We start from the raw sequence: 22749 nt of genomic DNA, 5'->3' as shown, positions 1-22749 counted from the left end.
CTGCATGAATAGACAAGCTCTTAAAGCAAGCACTAAAAAAAAAATAGTTTGTTTCTCAAATGTGTTTAATGTAAGACCCAATGAAGACATCCCTCATATTTAGCATTGCAAAAAAAAAAAAAAATTAAACTTGTATATGATAATTAAAAAAAATTAATAAAGCATATATATATACACACAAACCTAGTAAATTTCGATCCCCTACCAGCAGTTTTCCCATAATAAAAATAGTATGAACCGGCAGCCCTAGTCCAAACTCAGCTTCCTCCACATACTTCCAAAACTTCCATTCTCCACCATCAATTACCTCAAACCCCACTTGTTCCAATACCTATAAATATCCCAAAATTCACTACTATAAAATTCAAAGTAACTCACATTTTCTCTGCATTGTTAAAAAATCAAATACAACTAAATTTTACACACTTAAGGTTTAACTTCTCACTAAATACTAACCCAAATTCATTATTAGGAAAAAAAAAATACAAATGGCTTTAAATGGCTTTATTAGAATCGTAAACTCAAAATAAAAAAATTACATGGTTACAATCTGATTCGCATATGGTGAAAATATAACATTTCGAACATAGTTTCCAAATAAAATTAAAAAAAAAAAAATAGAAAAGGAAAAAGGGTATACCTTTGTGAGAGCAGAATGGAGATCGAAGTTGGTCAAATTGATTCCATTTCTATTAAAAATCAAAATTCCTGCTCACTTAATAAGATTGTCAAGCTCTTCTTAAGCATCAAGCTAATAGCCTTAAGTGACAAGCATCTATAGCTAAGCCAAACATATGATTATAGTCCAACCCAAAAAGACAATTCAATTTTCATTCCCAAGAAATTTGAAAGCAAGCACCAGAAGGTTTGTTGCACCATAACTTATACCCATTCTTTTGCAGTTTTAAGAAAAATTCCATTGGAAGTGTTATAATTTTATGAAGATAAAAAAGGGAGCAGGAGCTAGGATGCAAGAGAGAAGAAGAAAGCTCTAGTTAATAATTCTATGTACACCCTTGCTAAATCTTGTGTCCAAAGTTCTAGTTACTTAAATTTTAAGATTTTAAAATATATCAATTTTGACGAAATTATTGCTCAAAAGTCTTGCCTCCATGTAACAGATCAAAAAGATTTGCAAGCAGTTCCCACTCCCTAGATACAACTAACTCAACTATCTAACTATATATTTAGGAAATAAGAAAGTTTTGCAAGCCGTCCCCACTCTTTTTATTGCTTTGATTAATGAAATCAATAGTAAATAGCCCGGTAACATTAATATGATTGTTGATCTTGGTAATATATAATCAATACAAATATCAATTCCCATATTAACGATTTAAAAATGTGCTTTGACTAATCAAATCAACAAGAAATGGCCTAGTAAAGTTAGTAAGATTTGTTAATCTTGGCAATATATAATCAATACAAATATCAATTCCTATTAATGATTTAAAAACATTTAACAATGAATCGTTTAATAAGGAAATATATACAAGCAATTGATAGTTTTAGAATCTCACTAACATTTGAAAAAGTTTTCTAATTACTAAAAAACCAGAAATTTAACATCAAATATATATACAAATATTGCTACAAAATAGAAATGAGAGCTAGAGAGACTTACCTTGCTTTGGGTAAACTTTAATCAAAACCAAATCCAAAACTGAAACCCACACAATCAACCAATAGTTACACAAAAATATACACATAACCCAAACCAAACTTCAACCAAAATCAAAACCCACACAATCAACCAATAGTTACCCAAAAAAATACACATAACCCAAACCAAACTTCAACCAAAATCAAAACTAAAAAACCAGAAATTTAACAACAAATATATATACAAATATTGCTACAAAATAGAAATGAGAGCTAGAGAGACTTACCTTGCTTTGGGTAAACTTTAACCAAAACCAAATCCAAAACTAAAACCCATACAATCAACCAATAGTTACACAAAAATATACACATAACCCAAACCAAACTTCAACCAAAATCAAAACTAAAAAACTAGAAATTTAACAACAAATATATATACAAATATTGCTACGAAATATAAATGAGAGCTAGAGAGACTTACCTTGCTTTGGATAGGGTCTGTGGTTTTGGGTAGTATTTTTGTGCTTAAAATTTTGGAAAAGAAATGGTGGGTTTTGAGTAAAGAAGAAGAGAGGAGGAGGGGAAGTGGGTTAAGGAAGAGGGAGAGGGAGAAAAAATGTGGGTGAGAGGAAAACAGCTGAACTAAAGAAGTGGGAGACCAAAACTGAGAGACCAAAATGGTGGGAAGGTGAAAAAAATAAGTGGGAAGTCTGAAAATTTTTAAGTGGTACGAGGGACCTATCCCAGCGTTTTTGGAGACCTATCCTAGCACTTTTGGAAGCGCTGGAATAGGGTCCACCTATTCCAGCGCTTTCGAAAGCGCTGGAACAGGTCTATCCCCATAAAGGAATAAGTGATCCTATCCCGGCGCTTTTGAAAGCGCTGGAATAAGGTCCACCTATTCCAGCGCTTCCAAAAGCGCTGGGACAGGTCCCTCCATTCCCTCATGGAGAGAGGCCTATCCCAGCGCTTTTTGAAGCGCTGGAATAAGGTCCACCTATTCCAGCGCTTTCAAAAGCGCTGGGACAGGTCTCTCCATTCCCTTATGTAGAGAGGCCTATCCCAGCGCTTTTTAAAGCGTTGGAATAGGTTGATCCTATTCCAGCACTTTTAAAAGCGCTGGGATAGGTCTTTCCATTAGCATTTTCTTGATTAATAAAAATTATATTAATTAATAAAAATATTTTTTAATAAATTAATAAAATAAATTATATTAATCAATAAAAATATTTTTTAATAATTCAATTTAACAAAATTGAATTTAATAATTCAAACTAATTTAATATATTTTAATTTAATACTTCAAATTAATAAAATATAATTCCTCACTAAAAATTACTAAAATATAATGTGATAGCTAAAAAAAATTTGTAAGATGTGACTCGAGGACCAACAATATTAAAATATAACCATGAAACCTACTAAATAACCAAAATACCCCAAAAACCAAAAAAAATGACCAAAATATCCCAAAAACCCAAAAAAAGACCAAAATACCTCCCAAAAACCAAAATTTGACAAAAATACCCCCCAAAACCTTAAAATGACCAAAATACCCGCCAAAAACCAAAAAAAGACCAAAAATACCCTTAAAACCTTTAAAATGACTAAAATATCCCCGAAACCAAAAAATACCCAAAATAATCATGAAACCTACAAAATGACAAAAATACCCCTAAAACCTAAAAATGACCAAAATATCCCCGAAACCCAAAAAACGACCAGGGGTATTTTGGTCATTTTATGGACTTCAGGGGTATTTCGATCATTTTTTAGGTTTTGGGGGTATTCTGGTAATTTTTAGGTTTTGAGGGTATTTTGGTCATTTTTTGGACTTTAGGGATATTTTGGTCATTTTTTGGACTTTGGGGGTATTTTGGTCACTTTTTGGGTTTTGGAAGTATTTTGTTCGTTTTTTTGGTTTCAGGGAGTATTTTAGTCTTTTTTTTTATGTTTCGGGGGTATTTTATTTTTAGGTTTTAGAGGTATTTTGGTAATTTTTTGGGTTTCGGGGTTATTTTGTTTTTTTGTTTTTAGGGTATCTTGGTCATTTTTTATGTTTAAGGGGTATTTTGTTCATTTTAGTGGTTTTGGGGTATTTTAAAGTTGGTTGATTTGTAGAAATGATACTTGGATCATAATTAGGTACCCATTTAAAACGCAATAAACATTAATATTAATTGGGTTTAATTAGGTTAATACTCATTTCACCCAATTAATAATTGAGTGGGTTTGAGTCTCATTTAAGTAGGCGGGTTTGGGTGGGCAAATGGATTTAGGTTGATTTTGCCACCCCTAGTGTTATTCAAATAATCAAGGGGGTTTTCCACCTTTTATATGCATGGGGGGTGCTTTTGTCATTTTCTAGTTTTTAGGATTCATTTCAATGTTTTGGGGATATTTCGGTTATTTTTTATGTTTCGGGGGTGTATCAATCCTTTTCTGGGTGTCAGGCGTGTTTTGGACATTTTTTGTCTTTCTAGGGGCATTTTGGTCATTTATTTGACTTATAGGGGTATTTTGTTCTTATTTAAGTAATCGAGGGTATTTTGGCTAGTTTTAGACACAAGGGGTACTCTAGTCATTTTTAATGCCTTAGGGGGTGCTTAGGTCATTTTTGATGTTTTGGGGTTATTTTAGTAATTTATTAGGTTTCGGGGGTATATTATTCTTTTTCTAGGTATCGGGGTGTTTTTGCTCTTTTTCAATGTTTTGGGGGGTACTTTGGTCTTTTTTTAGGTTTAGGAAAGTATTGGTCATTTGATAATTAACAAATCCCTCCACAAGTATAAGTGTTTGTGGGATGTGAGGGGCAAGTGTCGGGGTTCAAATCTCCAGGAGGAAATTCCATACACATATACACTTAAATTAGGCTATAGTAGAAATTCTATCTTGTGTTAAAAAAAAAAAAAAATTTAAAAAAACCTATAGGTGACCTATTCCAGCGCTTTTGAAAGCGCTGGGACAGGTCCTTCCATTCCTTTAGGGAGAAAGACCTATCCCAGCGCTTTTGGAAGCGCTGGAATAGGTCAACCTATTCCAGCGCTTCAAAAAGCACTGGGATAGGTCTTTCTCCCTAAAGGAATGGAAGGACCTGTCCCAGCGCTTTCAAAAGCGCTGGAATAGGTTGACCCTATTCCAACGCTTCCAAAAGCGCTGGTATAGGTCTTTCTCCATAAGGGAATGAGGGACCTGTTCCTACGCTTTTGAAAGCGCTGGGATAGGTGACCCTATTCCAGCGCTTTCAAAAGCGCAGGAACAGGTCCCTCATTCCCTTATGGGGAAAGACCTATCCCAGCGCTTTTTGAAGCGCTGGAATAGGGTCGACCTTATTCCAGCGCTTTTAGAAGCGCTGGGATAGGTCTTTCTCCATAAGGGAACGTAGGGACTTGTCCCAGCGCTTTTGAAAGCGCTGGAATAGGGTCCACCTATCCCAGCGCTTTCAAAAGTGCAGGGACAGGTCCCTCATTCCCTTATGGGGAAAGACCTATCCCAGCGCTTTTTGAAGCGCTGGAATAGGGTCGACCTTATTCCAGCGCTTTTAGAAGCGCTGGGATATGTTTTTCCCCCTAAGGGAAATCAGTAACCTTATCCCAGCGTTTTTGAGCTTCCTATAACAGCGTTTTTGAAAAATGCCGCTATAGGCCTCCTATTGCAGCGCTTTATAAAGCGCTGGTTTTGAGCCGCCGTAATAGGATTTCCTATACCAGCGTTTTCAAAAAGCGCTGGTACAGACTTATCTATTACGGCGGTTTGTAAAAACGCTGGGAAAAAAACGCTGGGACAGAACGATTTTTTTGTAGTGAAGTTCTGGTTAAAATGGGTTTCAATGAGAGATGGGTACAACTGATGATGCTTTGCATTACTACTGCATCTTACTCTATTTTGATCAATGGGGAGCCCCATGGAGAGATCTCACCCACAAGGGGACTTCGACAAGGCGATCCCCTCTCCCCCTATCTTTTTCTCATGTGTATGGAGGGGCTACATGGTTTGATACGGAAGGCAGCCACCAACGATGACATTCGAGTAGTGTCTATTTGCCAAAATGGACCCAAAATAACTCGTCTCCTCTTTGCTGATGATAGCTTGATTTTTTGTCGAGCTAGAGAGAGTGAATGCTAAAGTTTGTTACATGTATTGGCCACATACGAAAGTGCATCGGGGCAGCAAATTAATAGAGCCAAGACTACACTTTTCTTTAGTAAGTCTACACCTGGCGACATGCAAAATCTGATCAAGGACATGCTTGGAGTTACAGTGATACAATATTATGAGAAGTATCTGGGCCTCCCCTCTCTTGTTGGCAAAAATAAAAAGGAGAGTTTTACTCACATCAAGCAACAAATATGGAAGAAATTACAAGGGTGGGAAGCTAAGCTTTTATCTCAAGCGGGTCGAGAAGTTTTGATCAAGGTCGTTGCACAAGCCTTACCCACCTATACTATGAGTTGCTTTAAGCTTCCTATTACTCTATGTCATGAAATAGAAGCCTTGATTTGTAGATTTTTTTGGGGTCAAAGGGGTGATCGTAGAAAAATTCATTGGGTCAAGTGACAAGACTTATGTAAACCAAAAACTCAGGGTGGTATGGGGTTTAAAGATCTCGCCTTGTACAATGACGCACTGTTGGCAAAACAAACTTGGAGGTTGTTACATGACACTCAATCCCTTTTTCATGAAGTGTTCAAAGCCAAGTTCCTCCCAAATTCCACAGTTTTGGAAGCAAAATGTCCATCAAGTGCATCCCATGCTTGGAAGAGCATAATCAAAGGAAGGGATGGGATAAAACGAGGTGGTTTATATCGCATTGGATCTGGATATTCGGTGCAAGTGTGGGGTGATAACTGGCTGCCTAAATCTGGATGTCTGAAAGTCATCTCACCAATGGCAGAGGGTTGTGCGACAACTAGGGTAAGAGACCTGATTGATCAAGAGAACAGAACATGGAAAGAGGACTTAATTGATAGAGTCTTCTATGACTCTGAAGCCTCAACTATCAAAAACATCCCATTATGCCGATCCTTACAAGATGATATTATGATCTGGCCTTTTAATCCAGACGGTTTATAGTCGGTCAAGTTGGGTTATAGATTCTTGCAAGACTCATGCCTAGCCCGTCAACCAAGCTCTTCAACGTCAAACCCCCTACAACAACTATGGAAGAAGCTCTGGAGTCTTGATGTTCCGAATAAGGTGAAACACTTGATATGGCGGGCTTGTAAGGACTCACTCCCCACCAAGACAAATCTGATCCGACGTAAAATCGTTTCCGACAGCCTTTGTGAGATATGTAAGCAGCATGAAGAGGACACACTTCATGCTTTATATCACTCCCCCGAATTACAGAGCTTATAGATGACGACTCCGTCCTGGAACCAGGATACCCTCAAGCAAAGTACATGCTTCACTGACTTTATTGTTTCTGTTTTTGCAGGTCTAAAGGAACCCGAGCTTCTCATGGTGGTGTTATGGAACTTGTGGAAGCATAGGAATAACCCTCCGCTTAGGCAAGCCTACAATACCACTGAATAAGGTGCTGGAGCACTCTCGGGAGCAACAGATTGAGTCCCACTCCAGCCCCTTAAAAATAACAATATCGAGGATCAAGCAACCAGCTAGGTGGACACCGCCTCTGGATTATTGGTACAAACTTAATTTTAATGGTGCCACATTTGCAGACAAGGACACAGCAGGTATTGGGATCGTGGTGCGCAATAGTGACAGCCTCGTCATGGCATCCCTGGCACAACAAGTCCCACTGCCACCTTCAGTTATAGAGGTCAAGACCCTAGCAGCAAAGACGGGCTCTAGAGTTTGCTTTGGAGTTGGGTTTTGAGCAGATCATTCTTGAAGGAGATTCTAAGTCACTGGATAAAGCTTTGAAGACTGAGTGCAGTAACTATACACCGTACGGACACCTAGTGCAAGATATACTTTTCCTCAGTACACTCTTGTCTGATTTTAAAATATCCCTTGTACGTAGACAGGGTAATAATTTAGTGCACTCTTTAGCAAGAAAGTCACAATATTTATCACATATGTCAGTCTGGATGGAAGAAGTACCACCAGACCTTTTATTTGTATTACAGGCTGATTTCACTAGCCTTCATTAATAATACAATGGCCTCTTTCTCAAAAATAAAAAAATAAATGAGTCATGTTAAGGTTTGGAGGTTTTCACACACAATTATTAAATGAATCAAGTTAGGGTTGACTTATTAAGTCGAATACCTCTATCTCAACATGACACAAATACGAAATAACCATAGTTTTGGGAAAAAATAATCCATTATCACAGAAATATTAGTCTCTTTTCTTGTTTTCCTCATGGGCCATGAAATTAGCTTCTAAGTTCTAATTCATCCCCTTAAAGTTTTAATTTTATAATTCGTCACATGGCCAAGATATTAGCCGTTTATTGACTAGGCTTAAAAGATTGAGAAATCACTATCGGACCTAAATATGAGTAATGGTATTTAAGATCTCCCAGTTTCCCCAAGTTTCATGACCCAAAGAAAAAGATTTTCCTTCGTTTTCTTACTTTTTTCTTTTTGGCCCAATTGGAATTAAACGAAAACTCCTTTGCCAGAATATTTGAAGGCCGAACCAAATGGCCCAAAGTTCTGTCCATATACTATGAGGGTTGCACATTCAACACTCAACATTGGACATGTGTGATAAAGATAATTTGTTGCTCACTTGGCAGTGTGGTTGCAACTATTACAATTTTAACATCTTATGAGTCTATATTTACCAAAGCAACAATTTATGTAAATTTCTCTCGGTAGTTATATAATTAATAAAAAAACCTTTCTATTCCTAAATGGAATTCCAACTTTGAAAAAAATCACAAGTGTGAAAGAAAGAAAAAAAAACCATGATCAAATGAATGGCTTTTTATTTTTCAAATTGGTCTCAAATACTTATAAACATGCATAAATATGTGCACCATATACATAAATTTGTGTTTTCTCTCAAGTCAAATCTTGACTCCATCACTAATTCATTGGCTATAGGTAATACTAAGGTAAAAGAAAATCCTAATATCTATGTACCTTGTGAATTTCTTAGAATGCCTCTTGAATTAGTGAGTCTAGGTGTTCCTTTATAACTTCCATGAGGGTTTTAAATTAACAACGGGGTGATTATTCTTTGCTTTTTTTGTTTTTTATGGTGGTAAATGAGGGTGAGAATTCGCATATTTGGTGCCCATGCTATGCAACTGTGTATACCAGGTTTAGGGTAGTGTTACTTGTGTTACTCCAGTAATAAAATTCCAAAGCATTATTTAAACTGATTGATCTGGTTTTCTCTATTTGAATTTTTTTTGCTCAATGTAGTTATATACTATATAATATGGACTCATATATATATATATATATATATGAGTGACATAAGTAATTAAGTCAAAAGTGCCTGTGTTTTAACCTTTTTTTTTTTTTTTTTTTTTTAATGATTCAGTGGTTGGAGGATTTGAATCTTGATTCTTCTAGTTACATATGTGTGTGTATTAAGGTTAATAAACACACATTTACATGGTATCTGTTTTCAAGTCCATGTAAACTCAAAACAACTTCCAACTACCATTCTACTGCAGTCCACCACTGCCAACTACTATTCTATCACATTCAATGATCACTGCTTGACACCAATCGACTGTGGTCAACGACCTTAAGCACTAATTCTGGGTAATAAAGCAAATTTTTTATAAAAAAAAAAAGAAAAAGAAAAAAGAAAATAATATCTCAGCATTTGGTAAGACTACTCCACTTTCAATTTATGAGACATTTTAAAAATTTCATGAACTGATAGTATGGCAAATTAAACATAGAACCTCTAGATTTATATCATATCCTAGACCAATATTCGAATATGCCCATGGGACCAGCAAATACCCAAACTTATCAGTGTGTATTGAGAAACAGTGCTAAGGGATCTTGTCTTATAGGAATCAGAATGACAAAAGTCTGGTTCAGCTCTATTAACATCATGCCCTCACTTAAAAAGTCCTTCGCCGACTTGACTTTCTCCACAAACCAGTAATGCCTTAAAACTAATTCTAAGGGTGAGTCAATTGCACACAGAATATCTGCAATGAGAAATAGTGCTGCCACAGTTGCTAAAGACTAAGAAGACGTTTGTTATAGAATATCCTTTCTTTCTTTAGCCAAAAGACGTTTGGTTAGTTATTGGTACTTCTAGCAGCATCATGAAATTGCACAACATGATTGTGAAAAGAAGCAATTCAAAGGAAATGCAGTTGTAAACAGTAATGGAGTGGCCGACATATTCTAGTCTCAATTTTTGTTGTCATCTCCTTTTTATTGTTAGAGGGATTGTCATAATAATCAAGGATCTGGATAAGGTGGATTAACTTTTTAACTTTCTAAATTTTTTTTTTTTAACTTTTATTTCCATTAAACTAAATTAAGGTAGGTTTGGGCTAACAGGTTCAAGATATTTCAAAACTGATCAATTTAGTCCTGAGAGAGGAGAGAAAAATGACTGACGGGCCTAACAATGTTCACTGTTTAAGGGCTAACTTTTTATTGCCATGCCAGGGGGTTAAGTCTTAAGCTTAAAATCAATGTATTGGTGCTTTGGACACATGTCCATATTGTATTGGGTCCAATGCATAATGCATTTTGTGTTGGGTTTTGTGAAGGCCAGCTATATTTGATTTGGCTGACGACCCGAATAATGTTGCGTGGTTTTTAATGAGAGATTTTTTGAGGTTTAGTCCATGGAGCGGAGGTTTAGGCCGGGAAAAATTTTTGGCCTGTTTTGTAGCCCATTATGAATTTAGAAAACGTTGCTTTTGTTATTAAAGTTTGTGGTTGTCGTTTTTGAGAGTGAGAAAAACTGTACTGCCGCACTTTGTATTTTTCCTAGATAATAGTGAAATCCTTGCAACTCCATAGGCAAATTGCAGAACCACGTAAATACTGTCTAGTCCGTGTGATTATTTTTTTTTTGGCGTGCGTTCTCTTTATTTTTTGTTTTTCATAGGTTTGAGAATTTCGGGTTAATTCCCTTCACTTTGAATACGTGTCCATATCCTATCAAGTTCAATACACTGGACCTAAACAGCATCCTATCAAAGGAGGGGTCCTCTTCTTGTCTCTCAAAAGGGCTGGTACGTTTTAGTTTTAGTGTTTTACTACTGAATGTGATGTTAATTCCAGACATCACCGCAAGATTCCTATCTCGGTATCGTGTGTTATACACCGCAAAGCCAAATTTGCTTTGATCACCTAAGCAAATATGGTATCAAAATTTATGGCAGCCAAACAAACAGGCAACAAAGTACATGGTGATTTGTTTATAAAAAGAAAAAGAAAAAGAAAAAAGAGAAGTCCATGGCAACTTGCAATTAGTTGATGGTCAGGTTGGTGTGAAGCTTAAAGCCAAAACTGGTCCAGTGATCCTAGACAGATCAGCTTCGTATAGTCTCGTGTCCTACCATCATCATAATACAATTAAATCGTGTCTCCTTAGTGGAAGCTGATATAACAAGGGGTTGCCATCAAAAGTGATAGTTAATTTAAATGGTTAGCTACTAATCATGAAGTTAACAATTCAAGTTAATATATTTGAGAATATTTTTTTTATAAAATTATTTTATTTTATAAATTAAAAGTCTTATTTTGTGGTTGAATTATAAATTTGTTGTCAACGTATAGTTAGGATTGTAAATAAAACAGCAATTCATGAATAATTTTGACTCTGTTTGGAAAACAAAATGTTTATATTTATTTATTTTTGTAAATGAGCCATGCTTAATCATAAGTTTCAACTCAACTATTAAATATTTTAAATTCAAACAGAAATTATACATTCATATTCAAATTAAAATTAAATAAATTAATTTTGAACTTTTCCTAACCTTCTTGTAATTAAAATCCAAAAAAAGGAACATATTGTATAGTGTATACGATGTCTACTTGACCGGAAGATGACAATGTTGAAGATCAGACCAGGTGTGGCTTTCAATATGCTTTTTTTTTTTTTTTTATGGCTTTTTGATACATCAATTGAGATCACAAAATGAAAAGGATCCAGCTCTATCTGTTACACGTGATATATATATATATATATATATATATATATATATATTTTTTTTTTTTTTTGTTGGGTGAGTCTGTTACACTTACACATGAATAGTGAGAGTTGGAGTCTGCGCCACGATCGTGACTGACCAGATAATGTTGGGTGGAAGATTTGTATAGAAATCGCAACGATTTGATTTGGAAAACCTTTTTTTTTTCTTTTTCTTTATCAAGAACCAGATTTGATTTGGAAAGTAAACAGGTTCTTATAAACCAAAATTCTTAAGATATTTTATATAAATTTTTAGAATTTTATCTTAAACTCATTTATTTTTATTTATAAAATATAAACATATTCTGATATTCCAATTTCGTTTATTTATCTAATTATAAGTTTTTCTCAAAAAAAAAAAAAAAAAATCTAATTATAAGTTGCTCACTGAACATCGGTAATGCTATTTAATTAAATTTTAGAATTAGTATGAACTTTTAGAAACAAAATGTTAAGTACATTTTTTATATAATGAAACACTATAGTCTATAGGTACTCCAATTTTTTAAGGTTAATCTTTTATGGTTAATCTTCTTATTTTAAAATGCAAGTGGTTTTATTATATTGCTCTCAGTTTCTATAATTAAAGAGGTGAGGGGTAGTGATTGGTGAGTGCACTGAGTGGTCACCCTTCATAAGCCAAAAAGGAAATGAATCATTGAGACGTTGAAACGTGTAAGTTGCATCACAAAGATCGCAAATCCACCTAATTAGTGAATATATAATTCAATGTCAAAATAGTACTCTTTTTTTTTTTTTTTTTTTTTTTTTTTTTTTTTTTTTTTTTTTGGTGGGAGTGGGGGGCTCCTAAGGTTAAAGTCGAAGTAAGGATCTGTTTAAATACTGTTTATTGTTGAAAACAGAAAAAATTGTTAGCAAAATAATTTCTAAATGTGTGAATAGTGTCGTGAGATTCAGTTTTAACTTAACATTTGCATTTTTCTGTTCTTGCGGATCTCATGAACAGTACACGGGACCCACAGAAAAATGTCAAACGCTCCAATTTTCATTTTTCAGTGCAATCCAAACTCAACCTAAGTCTCCATACTTGGACGTTTGATACGAACAGGTTTTTTTGATAAGTAGATTTATTGATCTAACCTGTTTTTTTCTTTTTTGGAGATCTAACCTGATGTTAGTAGTATGAATTTGGGATTTAAAAAAAAAAAAAAAAGGGTTTAGGGTCAAATTTTAAATTTGATAGGATTTAAGGTTTCCACCTTAAGTACTTATTTGCTAATTAAATCTGACTCAATTTTGTATTTAAATTACTAAATCATCGCTAAAACACCATGTGATGTACACAACTACATATGGTTTCTGTCGAGCTATTCATAATCTGTAACATATTATTATCAACTTAAAAAAAAAAAAGTGCATATTATGCAATTAAATATGTAAAAAACTTTTTTTATTTTTGTTTTAAGCAATGACATTCAGAGGGTGGATTCCCCGTTTCCTTGCGTCCAAGTTTTGGTTTTGCGTTTTCTTTATTTTATTTTATTTTTTTTCTTTTCTTTTGCCTGCATATGTTGACTTTGGTGGACAAAAATTACTGTTTTGCATTGTAGCAACACTGTTCACGTATTAAAAAATATTAAAAATGGGTTCCACGGTACTTTTCACACATTTAAAAATTATTTTGCTACAGTGTTTTCAGTTTTCAGTTTCAGTAACAATAAACTCAATCCAAACGGACCCTCAATACTGGCAACATAATACTCTTTTTTGTTTTCTTTACAATGAACATTGTGGGGGCGTAGTTCAAAACTTTGTGTTGGTTTGGGATAGGCTAAAATTTTTAGTTCATTTGCAATTTTAGTTTTTTTTTTTTTGTTACTATTTATAAGTTTCATTGCATTATTTAACTTATTTTTCAACTTTTTTTTATATTAAAAAAAATTCAATTTCAATTAAATAAATGATTCCAAATGACTCTTCAAATCAAATCGGAGCTGTCCGCTACATGACTGCTTACATTCCAGTGTACTTTTTGAAGCTCAACTTTCCAAATTAGATTCAAATCAAATAATTTAGAAAGTTTAGTTAAACTGTTAAAGGAAGAATAATATCCCAATTCCCAACTTGCTTTTTCTTGCTTATATTATACTCTTTGCAAGGGCTGGCATAGTCTACCTCTTCCAAATAAGACGATAAACCCAATAAAATGAACAATAAAACTAACAAATTTAACCCTTCTTCCCTCGGAGACAGGAGGATAATACACTGCTATCAATATGTCGGTAGTCGGTAGACTTGTCACATGGCACATGGCTGATGGCAAATCCTTTATAAACCAGACAAAAGAACGGAAACAAAGGAAAAGGAAAGCAGCCTATTGGAGAGCGCAACAACCAAAAGTTCCAACACTTATCAAAATCCATAAAGCCAAAATACAAAACCAATCATTTTCTTTCCTTTTCTTCTGTATCTTTTTTTTTTTTCCTATCTCCTCACCAACGGGATTTATTTTCTTCTTTCTTTTTACCTTTTTTATTTTTATCATTTTATATATTTGCTCTCAAACTTTTCATAATTTTTTTTTTAATTTAAAAAAAATATATCTTAATCTTTGGCTAGACTAGACCATATACTCTACGTCCATAAGACATCTTAGAAATTCATAGTAGAGTGGATAGAAGTTGAGACATTTGGATTTATAGCACGCCATTTAAGTCTATTAAATTTATCAGTTTTTTAGAAGAAAACCTGAAATATTATTAAAAAGAAAAATCAATCATGATTGGCTAAGAGCATCTCCAGCAGATTAGGCAAATTTTTGTACTGTTTGGAGAATGAACAGTGACTTTTACCTTTTAGTTACCTACTTTTTTAAATGCACTTTCCAACAGATTTTCTATCTCATTTAAATATTATTTCTTCATTTATTATTTAGTCTTTTTTTAACAATTACATATCTTCCAACATTTTTTTATTCAATACCTAATTATTATAATAGAAAAAAAAACATTTGAATAATGAACAGTAGCCCATCAGACTTGATGAGCTACTGTTCATGAGCTAAAAAAAATTCCGAGTATAGAGAGTCCATTGGAGACCTATTTTGTGGGTTTACTCTCTATAGTAAAGAGGATTTTGTGTTTAACTCTCCTATTGGAGATGCTCTAAAAGTATATTATTGAGATGTGGAGGAATATCTTTTATTCGCAGTCCACACAAATAAACTGCTAATATGTTTTGCATGTCTAATAATGTTGTAGGCCACAAAATTACCTTCTGAATGTTCTTGAGTACAACTTTTTCTTACTTTTTTTTTAATTGAAACTGTTCATAATTACTAATATCATGTATTGATTAAACACATATTATAAAAAGTTAAGAGAAGCCCATATAAAGGTGATATTTCACGCATCATACTTCTATCACCTAAGACAAAATGTCAATTTGTGGGTTGTAGTTAGCTCAACTAATTACTAGTGAAGTCTCTGACAGTTATATAAGAGATCTAGGGTTTAATCTCTACCTACACAAAAAAACTGATTGGTATCTTGGTATGATGATAAAAGCAGACATTACAAGTTGAAATTCAAAAAAAAAAGAAAAAAGAAAAGAAGCCAAAATGTCAAAAAAAGGAATTGTATGAAGTATAATATAAAAATAAAAATGATTTTTTTATGAAAGAAAAAAAAAAACTTATTAATATCTTGAAATAACAAAAAAAATTATCATTATAAATGGAGTGAAGACAATATATTAAAAAAATATATATTTTATTTTTTAATTTAGGGTTATGTTAACGGATATCTTTAGGGTAATTGTTAATAAATTATAATAGGAAAATTTTGACACCATTTTTATAAAAAATATAAAAAACTATCAATAATATTTATTATTTTATCATTCTCTCAATAATTTTTTTTAAAAAACATTCCCTTTAATTATTTATTAAAAAAAAATTATATCCTAGTCTTTAACGGTAAAGCTTATAGCTGGAGTGGGCACAGTAAAATAAATGAGACTATATCCTAGTCTTTAACGGTATAGCTTATATAGCTGGAGTGGGCACAGTGTAAAATAAATGAGACTATATCCTAGTCTTTAACGGTATAGCTTATATAGCTGGAGTGGCCACCGTAAATTAAATGAGACTGGACTTTTCATTGACGAGTCACACACGCACGGGCCACGGTTCAGCCACTTAAAAACGTTACCGACAGAACGCAACCATCACGCTATGCTTTGCTTTGCTGCAAAAATTTCCTTTTAGAAAGTCGTTGTAGTGTGAGTGAATCCAACGGTCGTTGAACGCTATAAAGATTTGGCCACAAGAATAAATGCTCTCTCTCCATTATTATTATTGCAGTTTCTGATAAGATTTTACTAGATACGCTTAAATTTTTTTTCCAACTACACACACTTGTTTTTTTTACTTTTTCCTTCTCTTTTTGCACCCGACTCCACAATGTGATTTGAACAAAGGATAAGACAGATATTTTTAGTCATTCTTCAGTTTTCTTTTTAATGCCATCTGGGTTTTGTTTTTAGTGTTGTGATATACATATAGCTTTAGTAAACAGAGCAGAGTCTCTTTTTACTCTCTTTTTTTGGGTTCTTTTTTGTTGTATCTTGTTCAAGTCTGGGAAAGAGTGAATTGGTCAGATTTGGGGTGGTGTGAGAGTGGGATTGAGATGGGTATTTTGAGTACCATATTGGGTGTTTGGGGTTTTGGAGTGGGAACTTCAATTGGGCTTGTGATTGGTTACTACATGTTCATCTACTTCCAGCCCTCTGATGTCAAGGTCAGTCCCTCTCTCTCTCTCTTGTTATATCTTGTAATTTGATTTTGATTTCAAATTTTGGCTTTCCATTGGTTATTTTTGGTTCTGTTTGTCTGAATTGTCTTCTTTGTATATTTCCATGTTTGAATTACAATGAATGTTTTGCAGATTTGGTTGAGAAAAGTTTGTGTAGTTTTGGTCCATGATAGTGTCATTTACCCAAAAAAATTTGAGTAAATAAGTCATAAACAAGAAGAATATGGGGTGGTGCCAATGAGTTCTAGCTCATTTGGCACTTCTTTTTCCAACAATTATAGGATAATTGTTTTTTTGAAAAAACAAGAATATGCTGCGGCTACTTTTGTAAGATAGTGGTGTGCTTGCTTAAGTATGCTTGTGTACCTTGTCAATAGTTTTTTTGAAAAACCAAGAATTTGCTGTGGCTACTTTTGTAAGATAGTGGTGCGCTTGCTTTACAAATTAGTACCTATTGACTATTCAGGAACTGAATAATCTTAATCTGGTCGGGAAGACTGCAGTGTATGCATATTCATGTTACATTTCAACGTGTTGTGTTTTACAATAGTTTGGAGTACTGTATAATTCAAATTGAACATCCTTAGATTCTCTCACGGTATATAATGTATCAAATTCAGTTTATCTTAATGAGGATCTAGCTTCGTAGTTTTAGTTGCTATGACAAATTTTAGTATAAATAATTTTGTACTCTCTTTTTCACACAATGGAAATGTTACTCACTAAACACGATAGTCAGAAAGAAAAAGCAAGGGGAATTTGATTTGTTAGCCTGTTAAACCTACTTAAGTTGATGGAAAATTTTCATTTGTCGTGCGCATTCAGGATCTTGTGATTCGTCCTTTGGTTGAGCGAGACACAAAAGGCTTGCAGAGTTTGCTTCCAGAGATTCCCCAGTGGGTTAAAAATCCAGACTATGATCGTGTATGTTATTCTTTAGTACCCTCTTTTCATTCAGTTCTTTATTTTGGCTGGCTAAGTGCAATATGCAGCTTTGAATTACCTTTTCTTGTGGGTGAAGGTTGATTGGCTTAACAGATTTATCGAAAAGATGTGGCCTTGTCTGGACAAGGTATGCATACCTCTAATGATTTAAATTTATTCCTCTTTTGATATATTATTTTGGCTAATTTTTCCTTTTTGCATTGACTATTGATGATTCAACATTTCTAGGCAATATGCAAGACTGCGAGAAGTATAGCAAAGCCTATTATTGCTGAGCAAATTCCAAAATACAAAATTGACTCTGTTGAATTTGAGACACTGACCTTGGGCTCCCTACCACCGAGCTTTTCAGGTTGAACTGCTCTCTCTCTCTCTGTCTCATACACGCACATGCACAAATGACTCACAGATTTTGTACAATATATGTAATATAATCTGAGGACTATCGTTTCCTTGATTCTATAGTATGTTTTCGGACATTTTTTTTTATTTTTTTTATCAAGTTAGGTACGATATGAAAATCATACTGGGTTGGGGAATGTGAAAGTATTGAACTACTGTATAATAGGTTCTCATGTAAACCACTCAGTTTCATGTATACTTATGTTTCTTAATTGGACTTCTGAGTTTTGTTACTTTACCCCCCACCCCCTATAGGTCTGATACTTTAAACAAACCTATGTCTGGGTTGTACCGTGTACAGTTATTAGTATCATTATTCTTGTCTTTGTTGTAGTGAACCTTCTTATTCTCCCCCCACCCCCCTTCTTATTATACGTGCTTATAGATAGAATTCTCATCCTTGGTTCTGTTGTATGCCAGGAATGAAAGTTTATACCACTGAGGATAAGGAATTGATAATGGAACCAGTGGTCAAGTGGGCAGGGAATCCTAACATCACTATTGCGGCTAAGGCATTTGGGTTGAAAGCCACAGTTCAGGTATTTGGTTGAACAACTGTTGGTGCAGAGAAAGAAACTATTATTTGTCAAAGTTCGCTACATGGTCTCTCTCTCTCCACACACACATATGATAAGATTGTTTCTGAACTCATGTTTCCTAATAGATTTCTGATTTCTTGAGAATGTTTTAGGTTGTTGATCTGCAAGTGTTTGCTTGTCCCCGTATCACCCTGAAGCCTTTGGTTCCAACCTTTCCGTGTTTTGCCAAAATATATGTGTCTCTCATGGAGAAGGTGTGTGGTAATTTTTTAATATCTCAATGATAGTTTTGCAGAAAAATTGTCTTTGTTGCTACATAGGCTTCACTTTGGCTGGTGCCTACACTTCAGTGCTGATTATGTTCAAATCCTCATGAGAAGATTTCTGGCTTAGAAAATTTTTATATCTCCTTTCTTTGTTTCAAAAACTCAAATTTTCTTTATTCTTTATTTGGGGCAGAATCCCCAGTCAATATGCAGTTAGACCTAGTTCGGATTGAGGGGGAAGTAGGGGGAGTAGAGGGGAATTGGTTGGAAATTAGGTTAATTTCGGACCAACTCTACTCTCCTCTACTCCCCCCTCCTTCCCCCTCAATCCAACCGACCATTAAAGTAACTATAATACACTCTGTCTGTCTCCCTTTCCTTTTACTCTTTTTTTATTTTTTATTTTATTTTATTATCTTATTATTTATATACATATACTTTTTTTTACTTTGGTCATTTTTTTCTGATTTCTTCAGCCACATGTTGACTTTGGACTAAAACTGCTTGGAGCTGATGCTATGGCCATTCCTGGCCTTTATAGGTTTGTCCAGGTAACACTAATTAAGAGCAGAATGAAATGACTGAATTTTCAAGGAACATCTAATTGTGTTTGCTCCACTATACTTAGTTATATTTTGGTATTATCCTGTTTCATTCCTGAATATACCTTTTACTTCCAGGAGCTTATTAAAGATCAAGTTGCAAAAATGTATCTATGGCCCAAAGCCCTAGAAGTACCAATATTGGATCCAACAAAGTAAGTCTGTCATTCTATTCTACCTATCTTTAAGTAATAGTGCCATGCCTTGAACTAAGTCTGTTGTTCAAGTAATAATGTCAAGCGTTTTGTTAGGACTTGCTAATGTTACTTAATTTTGGCAGAGCCATGATAAGACCTGTCGGGATTCTCAACGTGAAGATCCTAAGGGCCATGAAGCTTAAAAGGAAAGATCTACTGGGGTCATCAGATCCTTATGTGAAATTCAAGCTCACTGAGGACAAGCTTCCTTCGAAGAAAACAACCGTCAAACATAACCACTTGAACCCTGAATGGAATGAGGAATTTCATGTGGCTGTTAAGGACCCAGAATCTCAAGCCTTAGAGCTAATGGTTTATGATTGGGAACAGGTATTTTTCTTTGGGTTTGCGTTTGGTCAAATCCCCGAATTCAAGGTCACCCTCACCTGTAGAAACTCCCTACTTGGATATGCAGAAAATTATGCATTCATTATTCTCTAGGCCCCATCTTTGTTGACAACTTCTGGTTTTCACTTACCACCATCAGCATAATAAAACTAGGAAACCAGCCCTTGGTTGACTTATATAGGTCTCCATGTTACCCAACTCATGACCGTTAGTTGTATTTCTTATATTTTTCAATGTGTTCAAATTGTGCTTCTTTCTACATAGATTGGAAAGCACGACAAGATGGGTATGAATGTCATTCCACTGAAAGAGCTTACACCGGAGGAGCCTAAAGTTATGACTCTTGATCTTCTAAAAAACATGGACCCAAATGATGTTCAAAATGAAAAGTCTCGTGGGCAGATTGTTGTGGAAGTGTTGTATAAACCTTTTAAGGAAGATGAAATACCAGTTGATGTTCAAGATTCAAATGAGCTGCAAAAGGCTCCTGAAGGAACACCTGCTGGTGGAGGTTTGCTTGTGGTTATCATTCATGAAGCTCAGGATGTGGAAGGAAAGCACCATACGAACCCATATGTCCGGTTACTTTTCAGGGGGGAGGAGAAAAAAACCAAGGTATATTGTTGTTGTTATTAGTTTGATTATTACTATTCTTTTTGTTTTTATTGTTTTTGGACATAGGTGGGGTGGTATGTTCTTACTTTTTGAGCTTGTCTGAGCATAGTACCAAAAAGAAAGCATAGGTTGTTTTTGTATAGATAGATCGCCATCTCTTTGAAGCAGCTCTATCTTAAACTCAACCCCCACACGCACACTCCCCCCCACCCCAAAAAAAAAAAAAAAAAAACTGAATCATTTTTGTGAATACTTTTATGTGAAAAAATATCTGTTGATGCTGTTCAGTGGATGATTTAAAATTTTTTATGTGGATATCAGTCCACTATGATGTCATCTGGGAAGATCAGACTGTGCAATCGGTCTTCATATAAGATTTCTATGGAATGTTAATTAGGTAGCAGGAGCTCTCATTGTCTGGTAGCCTGTTCAAAGCAATGAGGTTATCTCTTTTTAAGATATGGCATCCTGTTCATTTGCTATGGGTTGCCTCCAGACAAGTCTGAAAGTGCCTAGCTGCCTTTGTTTTTATATTTAGTCCTTACACAAGTCCTTTCCTAGCATTTTCATGTGTTTGGTCTTTTTTTTTTTTAATACGTCCCAATAGCTATTGACAACTGCACGTTATTGACACAGCATGTGAAGAAAAATAGAGATCCTAGATGGGAAGAGGAGTTCCAGTTTATGTTGGAGGAACCACCCACCAATGACAGGCTTCATTTGGAAGTAGTTAGTGCCTCCTCGAGGATGGGCATCCTGCATCCCAAGGTACACATTGTATCCATTCTACATCATCTTAGTACCAGTTTTAAGATGGCAAGTAAAGTCTGCTTTCTTGTGGGTACAGTACATAAATTGAAATAATGTTGTTTATAGCACCAAAATGAGTTTTTGCATTTTCCTTGCCAAGCAAATATGAGCTATTTTTAGAAAATTATAATGTTAGTGATTTTGATTATAACAAGTGCAAGAAATTTGCTCACAGAAATATTGAGTGGAAAATAATAATAAAACGAAATGAAAAAATAGAATTTTCCTTGGAATAATGATTAGTGAAGAATAAGTTCACTCATAATTGCAATTTTTGTAGTTCAGGTTTTTTTTTCTTCTTATATTTGTGTTCTTTCCTTTCCCATCAGGAAACTCTGGGTTATGTGGATATTAATCTATCTGATGTTGTTAGCAACAAAAGAATTAATGAGAAGTACAATCTCATTGACTCAAAGAACGGACGGATTCAAATTGAGCTGCAATGGAGAACTTCATCTTGATGGTAGTGCTCTGTGACCAGGGTAGCAATTCCATGGGGAAAACATCCTTGTTTTCTTAGTTTCAAACGAAGTGTTTGTTCTTATATGCACAGTAAGGTTGATATATGCTTCAAACTGACTTTGTATATAACCTGAAGAACTAGAAACAATAAATACTTGCTTCAAGATTGCCAAGACCTACTCTGTTTTTACTACTAGTATAATAGCTGATTCAGTGTTGGGTCAGCTGTGACTAGTTTGATAGCTGATTCAATGTTTGGATTTTGTTCAATTTTGAGAACAAAGATATAAAAACCACAATGATGCTAATCTGAATTCTCCATCTCCTGTTTTCATGAACTAGTCTTGGACGTGCTTATTTATTTAAACAGAAATAGGCCAAAAGATATTGTTAAGCCCTAAAGTTTACTGGCTTAAATTAGCAATTTTAGTTGATACAAGGCCAATTTTTAATGAAGTGGTCTATCTGTAATACATAATGGCTTTATTGAACCCAAACCCAAAGTTGAGCTAGAATTTGACATCCCTCAATTTGAGCCCTAAGCAACTAGGGTCTGAAATCTCTAGCAGAACGTTCATACAAGGGCTAAATATATTCATTGCCTCAAGCTGCATCAGAAACTTAAACAAGTGATATAAACTTGGCATTAATATTTTTCTAGCAGAGACATCTTGTACATACTGCCATGAACGATCATACAATAGTTGCAAATCCATGAAAGAATTAGCAACTATTGGGTACTCATCTGTGGCATCTTTAAGGAGCATAAGCTTCAATAGCAGCACACTGTCGGTATTCATTCTTGCATAGGACAAGTCAAGATCATATATCTGTAACTCTTTTGCTTGACTGATAAACAAGCAGTTCATTGCATTGTACACGAGGCTATCGAATAACGTATTGTTCCAACAATTAGATGGCAGTTCCAAGAGCTCGAGTTCTCGATCATTGAAGAGAGATCTTCTTCCCTGAAGTTACTATGCTCTCATAGGCAAACCAGGATGTTTCCAATTGGCTTGATTATATCCTCTTGTAGGGCTGACCAGGTCTGTATCTCAGCCTCAATCTGTGGACATCACTAA

General features: G+C 34.6%; 1 protein-coding gene across 1 annotated transcript; it reads left to right on the top strand.

Moving 5' to 3' along the window:
* Positions 1-15900: 15900 nt before the first annotated feature.
* Positions 15901-21988, top strand: LOC126712430 (synaptotagmin-2-like). The gene is made up of 12 exons (XM_050411754.1): positions 15901-16466; positions 17307-17405; positions 17503-17553; positions 17655-17778; positions 18249-18367; positions 18520-18621; positions 19110-19184; positions 19314-19390; positions 19516-19762; positions 20045-20395; positions 21032-21163; positions 21535-21988. Exons 1-12 carry the CDS (start codon positions 16356-16358, stop codon positions 21664-21666), a joined length of 1620 nt encoding a protein of 539 aa, XP_050267711.1. The 5' UTR covers positions 15901-16355; the 3' UTR covers positions 21667-21988.
* The last annotated feature ends 761 nt before the right edge of the window (positions 21989-22749 follow it).

Source organism: Quercus robur, chromosome 2, assembly GCF_932294415.1.
Source record: "Quercus robur chromosome 2, dhQueRobu3.1, whole genome shotgun sequence".
In the NCBI taxonomy this organism is placed as follows: domain Eukaryota; kingdom Viridiplantae; phylum Streptophyta; class Magnoliopsida; order Fagales; family Fagaceae; genus Quercus; species Quercus robur.
The sequence above is the reverse complement of the archived record's forward strand: the minus strand, read 5'-3'. Positions and strand labels throughout refer to the sequence as shown.